This window comes from Populus trichocarpa, chromosome 8 (genome assembly GCF_000002775.5).
Source record: "Populus trichocarpa isolate Nisqually-1 chromosome 8, P.trichocarpa_v4.1, whole genome shotgun sequence".
Classification (NCBI taxonomy): domain Eukaryota; kingdom Viridiplantae; phylum Streptophyta; class Magnoliopsida; order Malpighiales; family Salicaceae; genus Populus; species Populus trichocarpa.
In genome coordinates this window covers 1153757-1179825 of record NC_037292.2, presented here as the reverse complement: position 1 = coordinate 1179825, position 26069 = coordinate 1153757, and the positions used below count along the sequence as shown (strand labels likewise).

The 26069-nt window shown below is 33.2% G+C and overlaps 1 protein-coding gene, 1 long non-coding RNA gene and 1 pseudogene across 11 annotated transcripts in view; 1 reads left to right on the top strand and 2 right to left on the bottom strand.

Annotated features, from left to right (window-relative positions):
- Positions 1–26069, bottom strand: part of LOC7494881 (uncharacterized) — a 45586-nt gene that overhangs the window by 11650 nt on the left and 7867 nt on the right. For 3 of the 9 annotated variants that reach the window (XM_052455122.1, XM_052455127.1, XM_052455131.1), the window contains one exon: positions 14978–15430. The exons of 1 other annotated variant lie outside the window; for it this stretch is intronic. In XM_052455122.1, coding sequence (XP_052311082.1) covers positions 15196–15430 — 235 coding nt within the window. In that variant the 3' untranslated portion in view covers positions 14978–15195. Of the gene's footprint in view, positions 1–14977; positions 15859–16005; positions 16230–16370; positions 16437–16519; positions 16568–16903; positions 16972–26069 lie in introns of those variants that run through there. 5 more of the 9 variants (XM_052455126.1, XM_052455130.1, XM_052455128.1 and 2 more) reach the window with 5 other exon arrangements.
- LOC7494885 (uncharacterized) lies at positions 6367–9258 on the bottom strand (annotated as a pseudogene).
- On the top strand, positions 10021–11023 carry LOC112328473 (uncharacterized). 2 transcript variants are annotated; one of them, XR_008059862.1, is made up of 2 exons: positions 10021–10168; positions 10409–11023. It is a non-coding gene; the product is annotated as an uncharacterized LOC112328473 (long non-coding RNA). The 2 variants fall into 2 exon arrangements; XR_002983405.2 differs by having other exon boundaries at positions 10023–10168; positions 10391–11023.

The following is a 26069-nucleotide window of genomic DNA, read 5'->3' as shown; positions in this document are numbered from 1 at the left end:
TTTCTACATGAATTCTACTGCTGCCGCCGACTTCTCTCTCACCACCGGTGGTGCAACACGGTCGGCCAGCCATCTACAAGTTGTTGCCGGTGGTCTCTTTCCTCCACAACAGCAACCTCCACTTGCAAAGCATGTCTTTGATTCCTCCTCATAAATTTCTATCTTTCCTCCACATCTTATGGGAACACATACTCCGGTTATCGTTTCTTTGTCAAACACCCACCAAGTTGTTTCGTTGAAACTTACGAACACAAATTATCTCTATTGGCGAATGCAGATGAAGCCCTATCTTCTTAGTCAAGGTGTTTTTCACTTCGTTGACGGCTCGGTGTTGTGTCCTCCATCTCATTAATTCTTTGGGTTTGTAAAAATTGAGGATTTTAGTTGACTTTTATTAAATTAACTATGAATTTATGTAATTAGAATTGATTTCATACTATATAGAAAAAATTTGTGTTTTAAAAGTTTTTTTTATTTTATTATTTTGGTGTGCGGATATTAAAAATAAGTTTTTTAAAATAAAAAAAATATTATTTTTGATGTATTTCTGAAAAAAAAAATACTTTTAAAAATAACCACTACCATAGTTTTTAGACCTGGCCCGATCTAAGGCCCGGGTTCCGGGTTTTGACTGGGTCACCGGATCGCCCGGGTCAATTTTTTTAATCAAAACGACGTCGTTTTAGTAAAAAAAAATAAAAGTCAATGGGTTGCAACCAAGTATTGCCGGGTCAGCCGGGTCACACCGAGTTTTTTCTTTCCCCATTTTTTCTTTAACCCGGCCCGGTTCCAGCCCCCGGGTCGACCCGTCGGGCCGGGTTTCAAAACTATGACCACTACTGTACTCTCAAATATCCCTTTTAAAATGCTACATGTGCATCTGCCTTTTTGTGTTCCTCAAACATACACCGTATGATTTTATCCGAATAAATGTGGATCTTCTTTAAATCATATATTTGCTTGATGCCTAGATCAATAATTAAAGAGTGGCCAATCAAAACTACGATCATGATTATCGCACCTGACATCGCGACGGTCTTAAAAATAAATCATGATTATGGAAAAAAAACAGATATCTGATATCTTGTTTTTTGAGGGGGAAAAGGTGTTGTTCAAGGAGTCGCCGCCTAGTATTATGGTCACTAGGAACCCTAACTGGTCAACAGAGATTCTATGGTACAGGACTGATTGTGGCTATGGAAGGTATTAGCACCCCTAGCGCACCCTACCTGAGGTAAGCTGCATTGCTGATTTTATCTTAAATTACTAAAAAACCATGTCTTGAGATAAATTAACACCACTTAATCGACACCTCAATTTCCTAATTAACAATAAATTTAAATATGAGAAACCGTGTCTTGAGATTTTAATTAAATTTAGTAGCCCGAATCATGTTCCAAGAGCATTCTAATCCTAATTACTGACTTTGTGTTAGAAGTGATTATTTTTTATTTGGTTTGATTTTTATCAAAAAAAATAATCATACCGAATTAAGAAAAAATTCGGAACCGAACCAAAACCGGTTCAAACTGACCGGTTTCAGTTTGCTTTGGTTTTTTAGGACAAAAACCGGTTCAAACCGGTTTGGTTTGATTTTCGATTTGACTTGATTTTTTTCCGGTTTTGATAATGAAAGGCAGAGCTTCAATAATTTTTGATAATGAAAGGTTGTCCAGGGCAGATTAGATATCTCACCCACGTTTTGCCGGTTCAATAATGTTTTTTCAGAAAATGAATATATATGCTGCAAAATAATTCTGCCTGTACCAAGCATATTCCCATGGACCCTTACAGAGACCTCAAAGGAGTCCCATGATGACGTGTTCATGTTATTGCGGTGGTTGCGCCAAATGTCCATATCCTCATTGTCTTGTTGTAATAAACTCTGAGCTTCAAGGTATTTATTTCTTGGTTTCAGTCAAAGTCAAATTATTCATGCAGAGTTCCTAAAGTTTTTGCTTTTCATTGATTTGAGATTTATTAAACAGTAATGCACCCTCTTAATCGACACCTCAATTTCCTAATTAACAATAAATTTAAATATAAGAAACCGTGTCTTGAGATTTTAATTAAATTTAGTAGCCTGAATCATGTTCCGAGAGCATTCTAATCCTAATTACTGACTCTGTATTAAAAGTAATTATTTTTTATTTGGTTTGATTTTTATTAAAAAAATAATCATACTGAATTAAAAAAAAAATTTGAACCGAACCAAAACCGGTTCAAACTGACCGGTTTCGGTTTGCTTTAGTTTTTTAGGACAAAAACCAGTTCAAACTGGTTTGGATTGATTTTCGGTTTGACACGGTTTTTTCCGGTTTGGCTCGGTTTTTTCTGGTTTTTTTTCCGGTTCGGTTTGATTTTTTTATTTTAGGCTTATAAAACCAAAACCGAACCAAACCGGTAGGTTTTTTCAAAATTTTAATCGGTTTTTTTCACGATTTAATTTTTTTTATTATTTTTTTCTGATTTTTTCAATTTAATTAATTTTTAATTTTTTTCTCACTCATATTCTTAATTCATATTAAAAAAAAAAACAAAAACAAAAACATACCGTGATGTAGATTTTACTTGAACTTCTGTTAAACGTACCATGATTATTATTTTTTACTCTTTTTCAGTCACAGAGGGCTTGCCCATGCGGTGCATGCACTGATGTGACCTTCCAATTTCGTGCCAAAGACTTCGTTTGTTAGGTGAAACGTGAGGTCGTCTCCACTGTCCTCAAGGGGGGACAACTTTTCAAATCAAGAGAGAGATTGATGAATTTAATGTAAATAAACTATAAAACATTATTGGGAAACTGATAAGAAGTTCGCAGTAATATGATAAGAAGGTTTTTTTGTTTTCAAATATGATTTTATCTATGAGAATAAAATAAAAAGAAACATTAAAAAGAATTATTATATAACCAACCTGCGGGTGTCAATTCTTTACTTACATGAGATTGAATATTGGGAGATTTAGAGGAATTCTAGCATGTCGATGTCTATGGTACTTAAAAAAAATTTAATTAATTAAAATAAATTACAATACAATAAATTTCTTATTGTTTTATATATATATATATATATATATATATATATATATATAGTATTTCTTATAGTATTACTTACACCTTTACCTCTCTAATTTCTATTTTCCCATAATAAAAACAGCTGTTGGAGAATCATCACTTTTATCTTCAATCACCATCTCCTTTCCTTGAGCATCGCCAGCTGTAAGAACAACTTTTTGAAATTCTAAAAAAATCCACCAATCATCATGAAGAGGAGGCTCCGGACCCCATTTATTTTCTCTCCAATTTCGTACCGTCCAATCAACTTGAAATTGATTTTGATTTTTGTTTTCCCTATTCAATAAGGAGCTAGTTAGTTTAATCAACTAATTAATGACTAGAATATATAATGAACATCTTAAAATTAAGAGCTTTGCTATGTACAATTGTAGATTCTAATTGCGAGACAGAGAGTCAATTAACAACCAGAAAATTGGAAAACGATGATAGAGTATTATATCAATGTTTAGGCTAATATTACATGGTATTTTATTATCGAAAACGAAAGATTATCCTCCTTAAAAATTCAAATTTTATCTCTCATTTTCCATAGCCAACTAGTTTGCCTATAAAATTATTTGTTTTCTATCCCACCAATAACTAAATCCTAAGCATTTTGTTCTTAGAAATTTGATGCAAAGATTCCATGAAATTACCGATTTAAATGCTTATGATATTATTTTTCTATTCATGAATCCGTAAGTATTTTAATTATTATTTTTTTAATTTTTTAATTGGTTGTTATAATTTCAAAGCCTACAATTCTCACAAAGATATCTTCGATGTGCCCAGCTAGTAGCTAGGTGAGAAATGAGTTTGTGTCATATTTTGACTACAAAAATTCATTAAGCTTCGGTAACCCATTTTTCATACCCATTCTAGAAATTTTTCATACCCATCCTAGAAATTACTAGGTAAATGACTCGCGTGATGCTGCGGGTTAATTTTTTTACATAAAAAATATTTTAAAAAGCTAAGATCTAAAAGTATTAGGTTTTTTTGCAAAGTTATATCCAAGAGTCTTAGATTTGACTGCAACGCCGGATCCAAGAATAATATTTACAATAACGTTAAAGTTGAAAAACCTAAGTTTAAGTGGTCTGGCTGCAATACCAAACCCAATAGTCTTGGATATAGGTCTGGCTGTAAGGTTGTGTCATAAAAATGTGATACTTAAATAGATTAATTAAAAAGAACAAAACAAAGAAAAAAAACCAACATGAAGAAAAAAACTAATGAAGAAAAGGAAAAAAAATCTGAATTAATTGGACTAACCTGTCAAACCTGAGATCCGTGTTATGAAAGTCTGATAACTAAATAGAAAAAAAATTTAATATCAACAAACTAAATTAAAAAAATTAATTTTTTTAAAAAAAAGCATCAATCTTTTTACCATGGACTGTACTGTGCAGTCCACAATGAAAGACATAAAAAGAAAAAAAAAGAAAAAAACTAAAGGCATCATCCTTTTCACCGTGGACTGCATACAATATTAAAAGATAAAATCGGAAGAACAAAAGTAATGAGGAAAAAGAAAAACAATTTGAATCAACCGGGTTAACCAGTCAAACCCGATATCCGTGTCATGAAAGTCTAATAATTAAACAGAAAAAATTTAATATTAAGAAATTAAATTAAAAGAATAATTACAAAACAAAAAAAAAGAGGAAAAAAAGACAAAAAAAAAACTAAAGGCATCAGCTTTTTAACTGTGAATTGCACTGTGCAGTCCATAGTGAAAGACTTAAAAAGGAGAAGAAAAAAAAAAACAAAACAAAGGCTTACGCCACGGGTTATTTTTTTTTCTTGCATAAAAAATATTAAAAAATGCTAAGATCTAGGAGGATTATGTATTTTTGCAAAGATACACCAAAAAGCCTTTGGTTTAGCTGCAACGCTTGACCCAAGAGTAATATTTATAATAATATTACACTTACATGACTTAAGTTTAAGTGAGTCTAGTTGCAACACTGGACTCAAGAGCCTTGGATGTGAGTCTGGCTGCAAGGTTGTGTCATAAAAGTGTGATAATTAAATAGATTAATTAAAAAAAAAAAAAATCTACAGGAACAAAAAAACTAATGAATAAAAAGAAAAGAAAAATCTGAATTAACTGGGTTAACCCTTCAAACTAGGTTAACCCGTCAAACCTTAGATTCGCGTCATGAAAGTTTGATAACTAAATAGAAAAAAAAATTTACGGGTTAACCCATAATTAACTGGGTTAACTTGTCAAGATTGTGATACGTGTCATGAAAGTCTGATAATTAAATAGAAAGAAATTTAACATTAACAAACTAAACTAAATGAAAAAAATTAATTAAAAAGAAAAAAGATAAAAAAAATAAAATTTTAGGTTAACTCGTCAAATCAGGTTAACCTGTCAAACTCAGGATTCATTAACAAACTAAATTAAATAAAAAAAATTTATTAAAAAGAAAAAATATAAAGAAAAAAAGTAAAAAAAAAAACTCATAAAGGCATAAAAAACAAAAAAAAAACAAAAAAATGAAAAAAAATATATATTATAATATAATTATCATTATTATATAATAATAATTATTATTATTATATATCAGTGTTATTAAAAGGCGTGGGGAAGCTACAGTGCTTTCCCCACGCCTTTTAGAGTTCTTTAATACTTAAAATAAAACGTTAATGATTGGGATGTCACGTTTGAAACGATAATTAAAGCGTGAATGTGATTGATTGGAGGTGGAGAAAATTTGTTTTTTTTTATTTGTGGGGCTTATACTTTATAGTGATTATTACCAATTTGACACGCTGTCCATGGTTTTTTTCGATAGAAAAAAAATTGAATGTGTAAACTTTTCTTGACAAGTTTTTTTATATATAAAAAATTATTATGATGCATCAAATAAAATTATATAAATTAATAATTATAGTATTAATAAATAAAATAAAAAATTATTAATGATAATTAAATATAAAACTAAAAATTGAATAAAAAATAAATATAAATTAAAATATTTAATTTTATAATACATGTCATTTATATAGTTGTTTTTAATAATTTTATTTATCAAAATTATTTTTTTATTTATTAAATAATAATAAAAATAAACAAACACAAGAAAAAATCTAGCTTAAGGCAAATGTAATAATACTTAGCTTTAAATCACTAATGAACACAAGATTCAACCTTACGTGCATAATCTCTACATAGCTTCAAGGCAAATGTAATAATACTTTTCGTGAGCAAAACCATATGAAGAGTAATCACATGAGGTCCATAAAGTTAAATTCTAGCTGATCGTTCAAGAATTTTGGCTGATGTACACGAAACGGAGAGAACGTCCCTTGCATTGAAAAACAAATATGTTCAGTACCAACGCTTCATTTTCCTGTTGAAGATACCTGGTCCATATGTGGACATGAAAATCTCAACAAGGAGAGGAAATTGCAGCAATATAAAAAGGGTTACAGGAATTCCAGCAAGTAACGAAACAGGAATGACAACTTCCAATCTTCCATCCATCACAATTCTCAGAGCAGCGCAAAAGGCAACCATCATGGCTGCAACAGAGATGAAAAGCGTGGAGAGGCCTATAACCAACTTTCTAGGAAATGATATAAGGAAATCATTCTCGGAATAACGTGACGTGAGGATTCCTAGAAACATCAACACTGATGTAGATGACGCGAAGAGAGAAATTGCGTCGGATATTATAAAAATCAGAAATGATTTTTCATGTAAAAACACTGGAAATCCAGTATCTTTGTTACCGCCAGGAACAGTAAAGGCTGCAGTGAACATAACTGTAATGATAAGAGCACCTACAACTGTTGATGAAGTTGCCACCTGCTTCATCCATTTCTCCCCAGCTGCCATCAATTTTTCATGGCTCTTGGTAAACAATTGGCCAGGTGTTTCACCATTTTGATTGCAATACGTTTTAGCCCTAGGATTCACAATGCTTTCCACCTCCTACAATATTGAATCCAAACCATTGAGCTATGAAATAATGTTCTAGTGTTGACCAGTTCATAAGAAAGACTACAATTTTTTTCAGGCAGAGCGACTATAAACCCCATATCAGTCAGATTAGCGTAACAAAAAGTTGATGCTTGAGAAACTTACTCTGTACCATTGAAGTTCTCTCTGCATTTGAAGAGCTGCACCTGAGATTCGAGCCAACTGAGTAGAAGGTGATAACTCTCCTGCGCAGTGTAACATAGTATTATCAAAAACATCTGTCACAGAAAGGAAATTTCCGTTCCTTCCTTCAAGCCCATAAAAAAGGCTAAAAATCTTCTCTTGTCTGTGTGCAACTGAAGACATCAAGAAAACTCTGCCATTCTTGTCGAAAGTGTGCATTAGATTAGGACAAACTTTAACCATCTCGACAATCATCTCAACTATACCATTCTTAACAGCGTTGTTAAATGCTCTGAATAACCCGCATTCATCGTATTTTTCGAAATCCAATGTTGATATATGTTTAACCATTCGACGTAGAAGTTCATCAGAGTAGATATGATTCAGCTTCACATCATATATTTGCTTTATGCCTGGGTGAGGAAAGAATTATCAGATTAATAACATGATACTAGTGATGATAACAACAAAATCATCCGGTTATGTATATAGCCACATATAAAATACCTAGGAATTTGAGGAGCTTTATAACTTCTTTCCGCGGTCTACTCGAAGCTGCAAAAGAAAAATTAATCTTGCATTAGATAGCCCGTATAGTAATCAAAACAAAAATTAGTCTTGTATCAAATAATGATGAAGAGATTGTACCTTGTAGCATTTGATCACTGAAGGGAATGGGTGGACCAATGTTTATACCTTTCAATGAAAAAGCTTTCATGAGTTGTGAACTTATTTTATATATATAACTTATTATATAATTATCCAAAAATGATGCAAATTCCATCTCCATAAGTATTCCACAAACAACAAATTCCTCCTGAATTTTCAAACGTGCGACGTGTGTGGAGGAAGAGGCTCTGAGGATGAAAATCAGAGAAAGTAATACTAACAGGAATAGATCCAACGTTGCCAAAATGCAAGGCGACTTCCACTATGGAATCTATCGGGCAAGAGAGACAATTGCGTCACAGCATTAAGCTTCCAAATTTTATCCAACGCGGTAGCCAAACTAGGAAAAAGTTGAAGCAGATCCAAAGCAATATCTGGTATTTTAGCATTTCAAAAGCAACAAACAAGTATCAACAAGAATGTTGGGGCTAATTCATTGTGCTTGCATGAGTATGTCTCTTACCAAACATTTCGGATGCTATAGACAATTGGAGGAGCAATGATCCATGGTTACCGTTGTCCTCATATAGCAGTTCAGCTGGAGTGACAGAGTAAAGATAATGGGTCATTTCCTTATGATTTCCCAAACAAGACACCACAACTGGGATACGTCCTCCTCCATTCGATCGGAAGGTTAACCAATTTTTTGTTCTTTATGATCATGCATTTGGCCATCTTTGTGATTCCTTGCATAGCAGCATAAGAAAGTGCTGAGCAACCAGCTTGTTCTACTATTTCCAAGTCTTCAGGTGACATTAGCTCTACCAGCTTTTCCACAAGTTTCACATTCCCAGCCACAATCGCTACATGAAGAGCTGTTTCACCAAAGGGTGTAATCTTCACATTTTTTGCTTCCGGATGAAGGTCAAGAAATCTTTTTGTGCCTTCCCAATTACCTTCATGGGCATGCTTATATAGTTCACGCCATCTATCGAGTCCTGCGAAAGTCATGCCTTCTCTGTTAGGAAAAAAACAGCATTATTTTGCAAGCTGTGCTTGCGTCTTAGAGAGGGTAAGAGATGATGGATGTATTACCCGCGTTCATTCTTGATAATTGTGGTGTATCAGCTGTTCTTACTTGCAATTTTTGCATATTTGCCAAAGTATCCCAGGCATTTTTTGCTGAAGTGATGCTCCTAATCTTGGAAAGTATATGTGGTGCACAAGAAATTTGAATTGCATGTAAAGCTGCAGCATTCTTTTTTCTCAACGCCTTAGAGTCACCTTCTTGATGATCAATAGGCTTAGAGTCAACTTCTTGATCACCTTCATGATGACCAGCAGGCTCAATAAAATCCCAAAGGTCTTGAGCTAACATGTAGCTTTTCATGCAGGCACTCCAATCATCATAGTTATCATCTCTTAGGACTTCAACAACAATTGAAGATGGGGAAATGTTTGTTGTCGTCATGTAAGAATCTGTGTACAATGTGGGGTAAGAATCAGAGAAACTACTGGTGATGCCAAGATCTATTGAGCCAAAATTTGTGGGAAGGGCTTCGACATTGGTGAGTAAAGAAAGGAAGTTATATGTTCATTGACTAATCTATGAGTAGCATCAGGGTTAGCCTCAGATCTGGTTCTTTTTTTTAGGGGGTCATTTGTTTTATCCTTCTATTAGTGTGTCAGGGTTTTATTCACCAGAGCAATTTTCTTGATTCGTAAGATTAAAAAAAAAAAAAACCTGTCTTTAAAGGAGAACCCAAGTTAAGATGCAAGAAGAGTTGACTTCCTTTTAAACCGTACATGATCCTAACCTATGGTTGAATTTAGTGGGTGGCCAGGGTAACAGTTGTGAGACTCAACCCGATAACTGCCATAAAAACAGTCATGAATGAGTTATTAGATCACTATAAGTTTAAGAAAAATTTCCTTCTTGTTGATCCAATCAGGTTTAGACTACATGAACCAGGTAACTTAAAACCCACTTTGCTAAGTCTGGATCCATCCCTGCATGACCCGCACATAACAGTAGAGTCCACAAGTTGTTCCACCAAAGAAGAAAGGGATAAGGGAGATGACACATTCCATACTTTCTGTCTTCTACATAAATACAAAATATTGCTGGAACAGAGAATAGAAATCAATTTGCTTCATGCAACTCACTGCATTATTAAAGAGTGGGGCAAAAAAATGGAAAGCCAAGAACCAAGATATCATTGGATGAAAGCAAGAAAAGAGAGAAACAATAAGATCCAACGAAGTACTTACATGGTGTGTGGTAGCAGCTCACAGTGCTACTTATAATTCACTTACTTCTCTCTCCCGAGCTTGATAAGACTGCTGAGAATGTCTGAGCGATGGCAAGAACTTGAGTAAAGGTATGTTGTTGTTCTTGGTATGTTGCTTGGTGCTAATTATATAGTTAGCCTCAAAGCTAACTAACTTCCATTCTCTTTTAACATATGGCAAGTGATTGCTTCTTCTTTTATTATTATCGTCGGGTCTTTGTTTATTCCCTTACCAGCTAGTAAATCCCCAGTTGATCAGCTTCATTTATTTAATCAATTATTAATTAGATCTCGACATTTTTTCTCTGACAGCATTGTCTCTGAATACAGCAGGAACCCTGCAAGATTCAAATCAGATTTTGGATCTGCCATGATCAAAATGGGAGATATAGGACTTCTCACTGGATCTGCCGGGCAGATAAGGAGGGTTTGCAGCGCTGTCAACATATGCCAAGATCTATTGAGCCAAAGTTTGTGGGAAGGGCTTCGACATTGGTGAGTAAAGAAATGAAGTTATATGTTCATTGACTAATCTATGAGTATCATCAAGGTTAGCCTCAGATCTGGTTTGTTCTTCACATAAAAGACTATCAAGTGTCCAGCACTCTCAGCCTTTCACTTCACCTCGTTGTCATCCATAAATGCACAAAGACTATCAAGTGTCCAGCACTCTCAGCCTTTCACTTCACCTAAAAGACTATCAAGTGTCCAGCACTCTCAGCCTTTCATTTCACCTTGTTGTCATCCATAAATGCCGTAACTAATAATTCAACATTTAAGGTCAAAGGACATCTACGGACGGGTGACTGCTGGAAATTATTTATTATTATTATTTATTATTATAATTTAAAAAACTGATGAAATAGTATGTCACGGTTGTGATATGTTTATTCCCCCTGCAGTTACAGCCCCTTTCTCTCTAAAAATTGATGAAATATTGCAATACATTATGGTTTGGTTAAATTGTATTAAATTAACTATGAATTTAAACTATTAAGGTTGTTTCATGTGAAAATAATACTACGAATTAGGTTCAGATGTGATGGACTCCACTTTGCATTAATTTTTTGGGTTTGTAAAAAAATTGAGGAATTTAGTTGAGTTTTGTTAAATTAAGTATGAATTTATGTAATTAGAATTGGTTTGATACTATATATAAAAAATAAAATTATTTGCAATAAAGGTCCAATCAATTTTGCAGAATATGGTCCAAAACTAGTTTTTCGAGTAAAGAAAACTACTCCTTTTGGTGGAGCAGCTCTTCATGTAAAGACTTTCGCCCGAAATGCAGAGGCTGTAGAAAAGATTGCAGGAGGGTGAGAAAAAAATCAAAAAATTGATTAAATTAAAAAAATTAAAAAAAATAATTAAAAAAATTGAATCGTGAAAAAAATTAATTAAAATTTTAAAAAAATCAACCGGTTTGGTTCGGTTTCGGTTTTGTAAGTCTGAAACAAAAAAAACCGAACTGAACCCAACCAGAAAAAAACCGAACCAAACCGGAAAAAACCGAGTCAAACCGGTTTAAACCGGTTTTTGTCAAAAAAACGAATCGAACCGAACCGAAACCGGTTTGTTTGAACCTGTTTCGGTTCGGTTTCGGTTTTTTTTTAAAAAAGTTAAAACATTTTTTTCCATCAATCAACCACCCTTTTTTTAATTAAAATTTATGTCTTTTAGAGTTAAGAGAGTCAAAGTCGAAAATCGTATCCCTCTTATACTAAATTACTTCTTGTTTCCTTACATATTCAACTCATAAAATTTAACACATGCAACACACATTTTCTTTTTTTATTTATTGAATGGTACTATTCATCATATAAATTCAGTTTAATTTTGTCTTAACCACTAAAGCATTGCTTCAACCTTTAAAAGATATCGGATTTGATCTTCTTTTTGCATATATATAATCTATTTATACACAATATAAGATTGACGCACCACATATAAATTCTTCATAAAAAAAGGCTATAGGTTTTTTTTTCTTTTTTCATTTTATATAGATTAAATATATTTTTTAAAATAAAAATATTTATTTTATGATAATATTTCTAATATGTGCAGCCATTCATATTATTTTTTTATTCAATTAATTTTATGTGTGTCGGCTTCTATTATCATTTGATTTAATAAAAAAATTAATTTTAATAAAACAAATTCATTAAACACAAACGGTTAAATGACATGTATTGCAATATTAAATATCTTGATCTACATATGTTTCTTAATTTTTTAATTTTAATTTTATTTATTATTAATAATTTTTTTATTTAAATAAATAATTTTTGATTTATTTAATTAAACACGTGCATAAGTTTTTTGAAAATCTTTTTATGGAAAAATACATGTTGAAGGTCTACATGTTCTATTTTCTTATTGGTAAAAAATAATATCCAATCTGTGACGGAGAAGGGGTTAATTAAATGACTTGTTTCTCTCTTTAAAATGTATATAAATAATGATGTGTTAATCTCCAACATATAGAACATTATACGTTTTGAATACAGGAAATAAAGAGAAGTTTGAGGAGGAAAAATGGAGGGAAGAGACACTAACATGAATAAAATCCATTGCTTCCAAAATGCAAGTAGACCGTCACTGGGAAATATTCGAGGCAGGAGAGACAAACCAAACAAAGCGTCCGACTTCAGAACTCCATCCAATGTCGTAGCCAAATTTGGGAAGCGATGCAGAAAATCAAAGGCAATATCTGGTATTGCAATAGCCAAAAGAAAAAGGCACAATCAGCAACAAAAAAGATGAGGTTTTAGTGTCTTCGAGCACCAATTTACAAGAGATGAGGAATTAAAGAAAGGGAAGGCTTATGAACAAAACATGAAAAAGAAGTAATACTTGCTCTAACCTTAATTCATGGCAAAATCACAAGCAAACGTAAACGCAGCTGCTCGCCGGCTAATTGGCATTAAAAAAGAAGTAATACTCGATCTAACCTTTTCAATACAAGATTGATGGGCTACTTAACTGGATCACGTTAGAGTGTATTTCATAATGTGGTTTTGGAAGTATGAAATTGGTGTTTTTTGCGTTCTTTTCCATCATTTTCAATAAATAAGTAAATAATCGATGCACGAATATTTCCATTATTTTCAATTAGTGGTAAGATCTTTATGCCACGTAAATCTTTTTCAGGACGTTGAACTTACTTCACGCAACTCATTGCATTATTAAAGAGTGGGGAAAAAAAATGGAAAGCCAAGAACCAAGATATCATTGGATGAAAGCTAGAAAATAGAGCAACAAGAAGACCCCATGAAATACTTACATGGTGTGGTGGCAGTTCATGTAAAGAGCAACAAACTAGATCAAGCTGCTTCTTCCTTTCCCTTCTATAGGGAATTTTCCAGAAATCATCTAGAATGGGCTTGAAAATGCCCATGCTGGTCGATGTTCCAGCTTGATGCCAACAAAATTAACAATGGCTGGGTTAATGTATAGAATGCCCTAGTCGCCCTCCATGCAAGGAGGTCTTTGTTTATTATTAGAGGAGGTGCACTCTGTACCTCTTTCTGATAGAAATCTAAATTTTTTTGATAAAAACAAGAGAGCAGTTTTTATTAAGAAAACTGTAAAAAGCCAAGACATCATGCAAGTGTCCTGGGCCAAGCAAAACGCTTCTGGTGATCAAGAAGCTGTTCTAGCAGACACCAATGCGGCTGCGCCTGTTGTTGAGCCTCCAAACACCTTTAGCCCTTTCAATTTCTTTTGAAACATAACTAAGACTACAGATGATTTTAATGAAAATCATGCCCACGCTGTTTCTTCTCTTAAAATGATAGCATGACTCTGGCAGGACTCATTCAGAACGAATATACTCAATGGCCTGAAATTAATAAGCATGCACATGAAGGGAATTGGGATGCCACGAAAAGATTTCTTAACCATCATCCGGATGCAATAAATGCAATGGAAAAACCAATACTCCTCTCTGTGTTGCTACTTGATTTTACCTTCTCTTTCTGTGTTTTTCTTTTTTTGGTTCGTCTCTTGTGTTTTTTTCTCTGGTTCTCGTTCCTCTCTCCCTGGGTTTTTTGCCTGCTTTTTCTTCGTTGTTCCTCTGTTTTCATAGAGCCTGAACGGTGGTAACGGACGGTATGCAGAGGGACGACAACCATTAAAACATCCATAACTGAAGCAAATGGATGATTACTGCTGCAACGTTTCTCAGCCTTTACTGCTGAAAACGGTCTCTGGTTAAAGGAGAAGAAAATAAATAGCGTTTTTCCAAACAGTGCCGGTTTGAGATATAAAATGGCCATCGTTTTGACCCGTGAAGTTATGAAAGTTTTATAATTAAGCCCCTGGTTAAACTGTAATTGGACCATTGCGTTTCCGTCCCATTTTCAAGCTAGTCCTTGGATTTTAATTTTTTCAATTTTGACCCCAATTAAACCTAAAAATTTGATATTTATTCAATTAAGTCCTTGAATAAATTAATTTCAAGTTCAATTAAGTCTAAAAACTTACCAATTCTCAATCTAAACCCTTAATTTAATTAATTAAACTACTCAAGAGTTTAATTAAATCTCTAAGCTTCCAATCATGTTGTCCTTAAGCCAAGCTTTAATTCATTCTACATTTATTTCATTTTTTATTTGTTTTTCATCATTATTTTTCATTCATTTTTTTTATTATCATTTTTCAGTAAATAAAATAATAATAATAATAATAATAATAATAATAATAATGATAATAATAATTAAAATAAAAAGGTTAAAATTTAGGTTACGACAACCATCAGGATGCAACAAATGCGAAAACTACTCCTTTTGGTGGAACAGCTCTTCATGTAATGACTTTCGCCCGAAATGTAGAAAAGATTGCAGTATTAATGTCACCCAAAGACTTGGAAATAGAAGATAATTGTGGTTAAATGCATGATCAGAGAGAACGAAGGAATTGGTTAACCTTCCATTTGTAGAAAAACACTCAGAAGAAACTACATCACACAGAGTCTTGAATGAGAAGTCTCTTGTTTATTCATCACAAACAGCAGGCTTGGAAATATAGCCTTTTACAAAGAGATGCTATACATACTCTAAACGTGGTAACAGACTAAGAGGAACAGAAAACAACTCATCCCGGGGAAATAGGAATTGCTAAACAGTTTGGGACAATAAACTGTTAACCTCTAACAGTCTATCAGTTGAAGATTTTGACCAGCGTTTCATTTTTCTGTTGAAGATTCCTGGTCCATATGTGGATACACCAATCTCCACTAGCAGGGGAAATTGCAGCAACATGAACAAAGTTACAGGGATAGTAGCAAGGAGTACAATTGGAATTATAACTTGCAATCTCCCATCCAACATAATTATAAGAGCAGCACAGAAGGTTACCATCATGGCTGCAATAGAGAAGAAAAGCATGGAAAGGCCGATGATTAACTTAGTGGGCAAGGATTTAAGGAAATCTTCCTCTGCGTATCGGGACGTAAGAATTCCTAAGAACATCAACACTGATGTTGATGAAGAAAAGAGAGAGATTGCATCCGCTACTATAAATACTGTAAAAGATTTCTCATCTTTAAAAACCGGATAGCCGGTCTCTTGAACGTTCCCGCCGGGAACAGTAAATGCGACAGTAAACATAATTGTAATGATGAGAGCACCCACAACTGTACAAGAAGTTGCTGCTTGTTTCATCCATTTCTCTCCTTTCACTACCAAGTCCTTATGGTCAGACGTAAATAATTCCCTGGGTGTCTGATTGTCCTTGTTATAATAATCATTGTCTGTAGGATCCACAATGCTTTCCACTTCCTGCATCAAGATTTTTGAATTCGAGTGGAATTAATTCTTTTTGGATAACAATGAAAATGAGTAAATGGGTACCCTAAATTCAAATCAATCAGGTCTTAATCAGGTTCAATCATTTTTTAAAAAAGATGTTGAGTGTAGAAAGCTCACCTTGTACCATTGTAGTTCTCTCTGCATCTGGAGAGCTGCACCAGAGATCCGAGCTAATTGAGAAGGAGGTGATAGTTTTGCTGCCAAATGTAACATTGTATTTCCAGATCCATATACGATGGAAACAAATTCTGCTCCGCCTGCTTCCAGTCCATAGAAAAGGCTGAACACTTTTTCTTGCCTGTTTGCAATCGAGGACATAAATAGGTTCCTTCCGTTGCCATCTACACTAATCATTGCATGAGGACAAGCTTTTACCACCTCAATAATAAACTCAACCATGCCATTCTCTACAGCACTGTGGAATGCTCCATCTACATCTGCCTTGAGGTATTCCTCATAATCCAGAGTTGATATGTGCTCACACATACACCGTAGAATTTTATCTGAATAAATGTGGATCTTCTTCAAATCGTATATTTGCTTGATTCCTGGATCAACCATTAAAGAGTGATCAGATAAAACCATGATAATGATGATAGAAATTAAGCGATGTCAGATATATTTTGCTTACCTAAGAATGCGAGGAGATTTATTGCAAACCCACGCAATTTGCTTGACACTGAAAAGTTGGACAAAAACAAATTACAGAAACTATCACAAGCAGCATACATGTATACTAATCAAGCTTGCATGTATTAAGTTTTCAATGTAATGATTTTTTTTAAAAATGAGATTTATCGGATTTGGGATTGAATAAGGGATCGGATACTTGGATTAGGGTTCAAAAAAGTTAATATTTTTGGAAAATAGAAATAAATATATCAAGAAACTGTCCAAAGTTTTTACAATCTTGAAGGGCCATGCAGCCCAATTGGACTTCTATACATATGTCCTGTGCTTGCCATACCCCTTTAAAGGAGAGGGAACAAAAACAGAGAGAGATTTGTGCAAATACCTTGGAGGATAATGTTCTTCGACTCACTTAGGCTTTGATCAGGCATATTAATACGAACATTGTCATCAGTTGTAGCAATTGATTGCATGGGAATACCTGCCATGGTTTTAGAATCAAGTCAATGTTAGTGAATATAACTTGAGTTTACCTCACATAACTATTGAAAAAATTGATTTTTTTAACATGAATCATGATTTAAAAAGTTGTTTTTTTGTAGATCATTTATATATAAAAAAATTGATTGCATGGGAATACCTGCCATGATTTTAGAATCAAGTCAATCTTAGTGAATATAACTTCAAGTTTGCCTATCATAACATATGAAAAAAATGATTTTTTTTTAACATGAATCATAATTTAAAAAGTTTTTTTTTATAGATCATTTAAATAAAAAAGGTTCAAATAACTTTATTTTAGAAATATGTTTGATAAAAATAATTTAAAGTAATTATTTTAAAGAATAGATATATTATAAGTTGAAATTCGTAAATTAAATTTTATTTTTTCCCTAAACTTTAGATGACATTAAAATTTTGACTCAGTTTTGTAATAAATTTTGATTTAAACCAAAAATTATTTCCAACTAAATATATTTACAATTTTTCTATGGGTAAAAAATTACAAAATAACTCATATCAATTGACAAAAATTATATCATGTAGAACCTTGCTTTCTTTCTTTGTGACGGTGTGGTAATCTCCAAAAACATATAGAACGATATACGTAAAAAAGATTGGCAGAGGAAATGAAGAGAAATGGGAGGAGGAAAAATCGAAGGAAGAGATACTAACATGAATAGATCCATTGCTGCCAAAATGCAAGTCGACTTGCACTTGGGAATATTTGAGGCATCTTAGACAAATTAAACAAAGCGTTCGACTTCAGAACTTCATCCATTGTAGTAGCAGAACGTGGGCAGCGATGGAGAAAATCAAGAGCAATATCTGGTATTGCAATAGCAAAAAGAAACAGCATAAGAAGCAACAAGAAAGAGGTTTTAGTGTTTTGAAATGTTAATAAATTACAAGTCACACTACAAGATTTAACAGTTTTACCGATGAAATTTTTCCGTCAGTGTAAGACACATATTCCATCGGTAATTATATTACCGACGGAATCAAAGACGGAAATGATCCGTCGGTGAATCATTCGTCGGTAATGTTTTGTTCGTCGGTAAATCCGTTGGTAATAGAATTACCGATGGATTTACTGACGGAACAGACGCGTCGATAATAATTTTTTTATTACCAACGGAAGTTCCGTCGGTAATTATTGAAAAATATTTAAAAAAAATTCATTTTATAAAATTATAAAATAATTAAATTAACATAAATTAACACTGTATAATATATACTCAAAATGCTTGGAAAAAAGAATAAGAAAATCAATTCAAACAAATTTGCAAAAAATAAATAAAATAAAAAAATAAATTCAACTAAAAAAATTCATATGAAAAAAATGAAGTTGCAATTGCTAAAAATTTAAAAATCTTATAAATAAATCTACTAAAAATTGATCTCATATGAAAAAAAAATCTCACAACAACATTTATACAATTATTAAGAACAAAAACAATTAAAAATAAAATAAAGAACAAAAATAGTGAAAAAAATCATGAAAAAAGAAGAAAAAAGAAAAATCTTACCTTAATGTAGTTGCAAGTGAAGCTAAAGAGAGAAAAAAAATTTCATTAAGCATATTAATTAAAAAAAACTAAGAGGATAAAAGAAGAAAGAAGAAGAAGACATACCCAAGCATGGAGGAAAAGAGAAGGAGATGAGGAGAGAAAAGAAGAGAAAGAAATAGATAAGAAATGATGTTTTTTACATAAATTGAAGAAGAAGAAGAAGACATACCTTAATGATGTTTTTTACATATAGTGAAGAAGAAGAAGTACAAGAACAACAAAAAGAAGAATAATAATAAGAAACGGGTCTGTCTCTTGTGAAATAAGGGCATTCAGGCTTTTTATTGGGACGCTTTACCGACGGATAATTAAATATTAATATTTTTTAATTATTTCGTCGGTAATTCCATCGGTAATATTTAATTTAAATTTTCAATTTCGTAAAATTTATTCAGAAACCGCCAAAAAATTACCGACGATTTTTCAATCCGTCGGTGATTCCGTATGTAATATTTAAATGAAAATTTTAAATTAATTGAATTTTTTCAGAAAACCGCCAAATAACACCGACGACTTTTCAATCCGTTGGTGATTTACTCTCTGGAAAATACCGACGGAATATTCCGTCGGTGATTCCCTTTGTAATTAACATGATGAACAATGTTCACAATTTACCAACAAATTTACCGACGGAATCACCGACGGAATTTATTCTGTCGGTACTTCCGTTGGTAAAAATGACACGTCATTATTTTTTTTTGCTTTGTTTTAATTTTTTTTCCCACGGTAATTCCCTCGGTATATACCGAGGGAATATTTCCGTCGGTAAAATCCCTCGGAAATTTACCGACGAAAATATTCCCTCGGTATTTCCGTTTGTATTTATCAATTTTCTGGTAGTGTCATTTTGTTTCGTATCAATTTATTATTGCCTTCTTTTCCCCTCTTACCTGATTTTCCTTCCCTTTTCTATTATTTAAATGAAGAAGAAGAAGAAGAAGAAATAATTAAAAAATCACATGAAATTGACAAAATGATTTTAAGTTAAAAACAAAAGGATTATTCATATATTTCTTAAAACCATAGTAATTAATTATTTTTATTAAATTACGGGAAATAAATAATAATATACTCGAAAGGGAAAATTCATGAAAAAAGAATGAAAAAAAATAGACAAAAAAGGGAAAATGAGTAATTAATGGGTAAAGTCTCTTACCAAGCATTTGAGCACCAATAGCATTTTTTAGGAAGCGAGATCCTTGGTCGACATTGCCTCGACAAAGAAATTCAATTGGAGTAACAGAGTATAGATAACGAACCATATCCATTTGACTTCCTACACATGCCTCAACTAGTGGGATCTTTGGATATCTATTTGCGAAGGTAACCAAGTTTTCGTTCTTGCTCACCAAACATTCTGCCATCTTTCTTATTCCAACAATGGCAGCAATAGAAAGAGCTGTGTTGCCTTCATTATCTTTGATTGCCAATTCATTTACTGACATCAACGTCACCAACTCCTCCACAACTTTCAGATTTCCAGAAGAAGCTGCTACATGAAGGGCAGTTCTACCATAGGGTTTAATCTTGGCCTTTTTTGCATTTGGGTATCGGCTAAGATAGGTTTTTATGGCATCCCAGTCTCCATTATGGGCATACTTGTACAGGGTTAGCAAGGGACCATTCATTTCATTGCTCACCGCTCCTGCCAAGTTTTTTATTCTCTCCCGTGTTAACATCAAGAGATCGAAGTGATTGGAAATCTAACAAAGGAAGAGAATGAGGTCATGGTATACCGAACCTTGTGACTCATCATCTTCTGCTGGCTCGGATTCAACAGATTGCTCTGAACCTTGTGACTCATCATCTTCTGATGGCTCAGCTTCATCAGATTGCTCTTTGTGGCTAGGTGAATGTTGTTGTTGCAAATTGGCTAGAGTATCCCAGGCAACTTTGGCTGAAGTGATGCTCCTAATCTTTGAAAGCACGTATGGCGCGCAAGAAATTTGAATTGCATGTAAAGCTGCAGCATTCTTTTTTCTCAACGCCTTAGAGTCACCTTCTTGATGATCAATAGGCTTAGAGTCAACTTCTTGATCACCTTCTTGAAGACCAGGAGGCTCAATAAAATCCCAAAGGTCTTGAGCTAACATGTAGCTTTTCATGCAGGCACTCCAGTCATCATAGTTATCACCTCTTAGGACTTCAACAACAATTGAAGATGGGGAAATGTTTGTTGTCGTCATGTTAGAATCTGTGTACAATGTGGGGTAAGAATCAGAGAGAGTACTAGTTAGTGATGCCAAGATCTATTGAGCCAAAGTTAATTTGTAGGAAGGGCTTCGACATTGGAGTATCTCAATTTTATCTCAATTTTATCTCCCCACTTTGCTAAGTCTGGATCCATCCCTGCATGACCCACACATAACAGTAGAGTCCACAAGTTGTTCCACCAAAGCAGAAAGGAGTAAGGGAGATGACACAGCCCATACTTTCTGTGTTCTAAATAAATACAAAATATTGCTGGAAAAGAGAATAGAAATCCCTTGCTTCCTGTCTTAAAGTCCTACCTTAGATCATCTTGTTGCACTTATTCAATATATTCAAATTGCAAATTTTTAGATAGCCTATCTGCGTTAGGAGCTTCTTTTTTTTTTCCATTTTGCTTTGGAAAGGTTTTGCACCTTCAAAAATCGACATGTTCATGTGGCTCCTGTTTAATAGTAATCTCAATACGAGTTTTTTTAACTGAGAGGGGGGATTATAAATTATAAAGATGCCTTTTTGGTTTTTTTTGTGATGAGAAGATCGAGACTATTAATTATTTGTTTCATCATTGTACTAGTATTTGGAATTTTTTTTGGGGTAAATTCATGCATTGGTTCGAATGTTTAAATTGTCTATCTAGGGATCCTAATTAGAATCTTTAGGAATGGTTCAAGTTGGTCAGAAACAACTTTCAGCGTAGGGTTCTTAATCTTCTTTGCAAAGGCTTTTATTGGTCTATTCGGTTAACTCGCAATCAGCTCATTTTCGAGTCCAATATTCCTTACTGGGATATGATTTTTTATCTTATCTTACATTGTTTGGCTTTGTAGTTAAAATTCTCAATTAGAAATTTCAGTTATACAAGATATAATCTAGTTAGAAATCCTGAATATATCCTACAGTACTAGACTAATTAGTTTAGTCTTTTGTTTGTTTGCTTGCTCCTTTTTTTAGATGGCCTCTTGTAAACCTTCTTTTTATTCTGTCATCATCTTTGTAATAGTGATGTTTTAAATATTAATTCTGCTCGATTACTATAGAAGGGTCTTTTTTTTATTATTGTAGTCTGGTCTTTGTTTATTCTCCCATTTAGGCCTTAGAAACTTGCACCAGCTAATTAAATCAAATATTTCGCTTTTCCCTTCTTTTCCCTTTTCTTTTTGGTACAAAAGGATAAAAGCAAAAGCAGCTAACTCCGTATTTTAATTTGGAGCAAGTGCCAGCAGCATCACCAAGCCTTCTTTCTTTTCTTCTTCTTCTTCTTCTTTTTTTATATATATTAAAATAAAAACAAAGACCTTTTTGTTCAGATGAGCTCTTTTCCTATTGATGCAATTTTCCCTCCTCGTTGAGATTTTCATTTCCGCGTATGTACCGGGCATCTTCAACAGGAAAATAAAGCTTTGGTACTGAATACATTTCGTCTCGCAAATTACAATGCAAGACATATTGATCCTTTTGAACATTTATCAAGAGAATATTCAAGCATTTTTTCATAAGAATCATAAATCACAAGTCCTCATTTTGCAGCTTGCAATACTAACATAAGCGGATGCATTTCTGGCTGCAACAGCAATGATATCTGCACAAGACACTACTCTAGGACAGATCTTCTCAACTTCAGTGTTTTTCATTATAACCTCTAGCAGAGTTATGATTGCCGAGGGCAGTCTTCTCACTCTAGTAAGATCGAGGCATCACAATGGTGCAAAACCAATGATTAACTCATAAGTAGTACACTGGCTCCAAGATAATACATAATCAGAGAGGAGAAATGTGGCTGCCAAAAGTGGTTGCAAAAAGTACCTGGACAAAGCAATCGTGAAAGTGTAAGCGGATGAGAGACGCGGCCATTCTCCTGTCGCTCGCAATTGCACTTCAGAGAGCTGTCGTAAAATTTAGGGAGAGTTGTGCTTGGCATGCTATGTTCAGCAAGAACAGCATGAACATGAAAGAAGCTGCTGCTCCTGCTTTTGCTGCCATTTCTTTGAGTTGTCTCAAGTGCAAGACTAGTAAGTAAATCTGTAAAACCTTTTTGCTCCCCTGCCTTCCATGTAGTCCTCGACTTTCCATACTGTCACGACCCGAATCCCGGATCCATGACCGGCAACGCAGGAGTAGTGTCGAAAGAACACCTCATCTACGCTAAGCTTCAAAACAAACATATCAAAAGAACAACTTATTCAAAAATACACAGCATTCATAATCTTAAAAAATATTATATTATTCAAAACTGATGAAATCAAAAGATAGTTTAAAACTCCTCATCAGTAATTAAAACAAAAACAATAATTCATAATACTCATTACATTATCAAATCCAAACTTAATTAAAATAAGGTAATAGTGGAGCGTTTAAGACATCGAATCAAAACTAAAAGGAAAGCCTCACAAAAGAAGCAAGGCATACCGACCAAAACTGAAGAAGCAGGAACACTCAACAAAGTCCACCTACTAATAGAAACTAAGAACCTGAAATAATATTAAGAATGAGGGGTGAGTTTAACCAACTCAGTGAGGGAATAATATTTAATATACATTTTAGATATTTTAGATATTAATAGTTTGCAAGATGAGTTATCTTGATATACATATACATACTAAACATATTATCATAACGTAGTGGAATACATGTCAGAGATCAAATGACACCCAAAAGTGACCAGATGACACACAAAGGTGACCAGATGACACCCGAAGGTGACCACTGTAGGATGATCAGTCGCCACAGGCCGATGCCTCTCTCACCAGCTAGGTATACAGAATACTATGTGCACATAAGCTAACTACTCTCCGTTAGCATGGAGTTACTGACAAGTCCTATATCAAGGCATAATAGATATTCGTAGAATCATCAAAGAAACGTATATCATATCAAATAGAATTTAGTTCGACAGATTGCGAGTGCAAATTCAAGAATAAATGAATACTCGGAAAATAAAGCAATATATATAAATATTCAAGAAATTTACTGGTTGTACTCATTGTGTAATCAAAATACATATTTATTTATATTATATGCATATTAAAGATTATCCCACTCACCTGGAAAATATAGAACTAAAAGGAATGTCAGATGAAAGACCCGAAATCCTATTGAGGATCGTTAGGAGAACCTATAACAGTATATGAAATATACTCAAAAACAACTCAAACAAAATATCCCAATGCATAAAATAAAACCAGGTTTAGTCTCCTAAGTTTATGGACTAAAAAGACAATTTTCCAAAACAGGGACCAAAACGTAATTTTACCAAAATTGGAGGACCAATCTGGGAATACATAACCATACTGAATATTCACCCATAAACCATCCTAAATTCTGTCTAGAACATACCAGGGACCGAATTGTAATTTTCATAAAGTTCAGGGACTAAAATGTAAATTCCTAAAATTGAGGGACCAAAATGAAAATATTCCAAATTAATTATCAAACTGAGATTCATCATCCTTAATCTCATAATAACACTGTCCAGAATCTCAAAATACATTTAGGGGTCAAATTATAATTTTTCAAAGTTTAGAGACTAAACTGTAATTTTCATAAATCAAGGACCAAAATAAAATTTGGTCATCTTCAACCTCAAGACCATTCTGTCCAGATTTTACAGCAAGGTAAAATTGAATTTCTTAACCCATAAAAATTAATTTAAACAAATCAACTCATAAATCCTTATTTTCAACAACATACTAATTAATCACCTAACATTAAACCCTTAATAATCATAAATCAATCTTAACAATATAAACCTTCAATCCTTATAAACCCTAATCTCTTCTTTAATCATTCCATAAATAAGCTATAATCGAAAGTAATATAAAAGAGAACCACTTACTTGCTACTTCCACATTTCTTGAACCAAAAACTCAAGATCAAAAACTAAACTCTTTGGTTTGAGGAGGGGAGGTTCACGGCGGCTACAGGAATTAGAAGAGAGGAAAGAAATTCTCTTGCAACTCTTTCTTAAATACCTAGGTTAACTTAGGTTGAGTTTAGGCTGACTTGGGCTTAGGTTTGAGCCAAAAGTCTGGGTCTTACACAAAAGTCTAGGTCTTACACTCCAGGAGAGCAAGTAACATCACAAAGATTGGAATTGCCTACTGTGTTGAAATCCCAAACCTTTGTTCCTACAAATGTCAACAAGAGTAACATTCTCATTTCCTCTGATCTAAGAGATCAATTGATTTTTCCTTTTAGAGTCGGATTGTTGTGATGGTTTCCTTGGATTTGCTCTTTTATCCAAAGCTTTGAATCAAGGATTACTACTCTTAATGAATTTATGAAGGCTATATTTACATCAGAACCAAAAACACTAAAAAACAAAGAAATTTGGAAAGTTAAAAAGGTTGCTAATCACTGAACTTTAGGGTTTGAAATTTCAGAAATTGGAGGGACATAATATATACTTATAATTTGAAAGCCATGGGGACTACAATGAACATTGCTCCTAAAGTTAAAAAAGGTCATCCATTTCCTCTTATTATCACTTTAGTCCCTGTATTTTAACTTCATCCTAAATTATAATAAAGGGTAAAAAATCCACACTTATAATAATTCTTGAACACTTTTAGTGATAACAATATAATAATTTGTGAAAATTCAAGCGAAAGCCTCTGATTCTAATTTAGTTAATATGCAAAAGCCTCTGATTATTCTAAATTAAGAGTTGCAACTCCAAACTATTTGACTAATTAGTTTTGGTTTTACTAATGAGTTGTGGCTCAAATAATAACATTATTATCTCTCTTTTAAAAAATGAGCATCTAAAAAATATCATTAGATCTAGATTTCAAGTTCAAATCTTTTCTTTTTTTTTTTTTTTAAAAAAAAACGAGCTTTGATCTTATAATTAAGTCAATTTAATTAATTAAAATAAATTACAATACAATAAATTTCTTATTGTTTTAGCTATATATATAGTATTTCTTATAGTATTTCTTACACCTTTACCTCTCTAATTTCTATTTTCCCATGATAAAAACAGCTGTTGGAGAATCATCACTTTTATCTTCAATCACCATCTCCTTTACTTGAGCGCCATCGCCAGCTGTAAGAACAACTTTTTGAAATTCTAAAAAAATCCACCAATCATCATGAAGAGGAGGCTCCGGACCCCATTTGTTTTCTCTCCAATTTCGCACCGCCCTATGTCCCTATCCCAATCAACTTAAAATTGATTTTGATTTTTGTTTTCCCTATTCAATAAGGAGCTAGTTAGTTTAATCAACTAATTAATGACTAGAATATATAATGAACATCTTAAAATTGTGG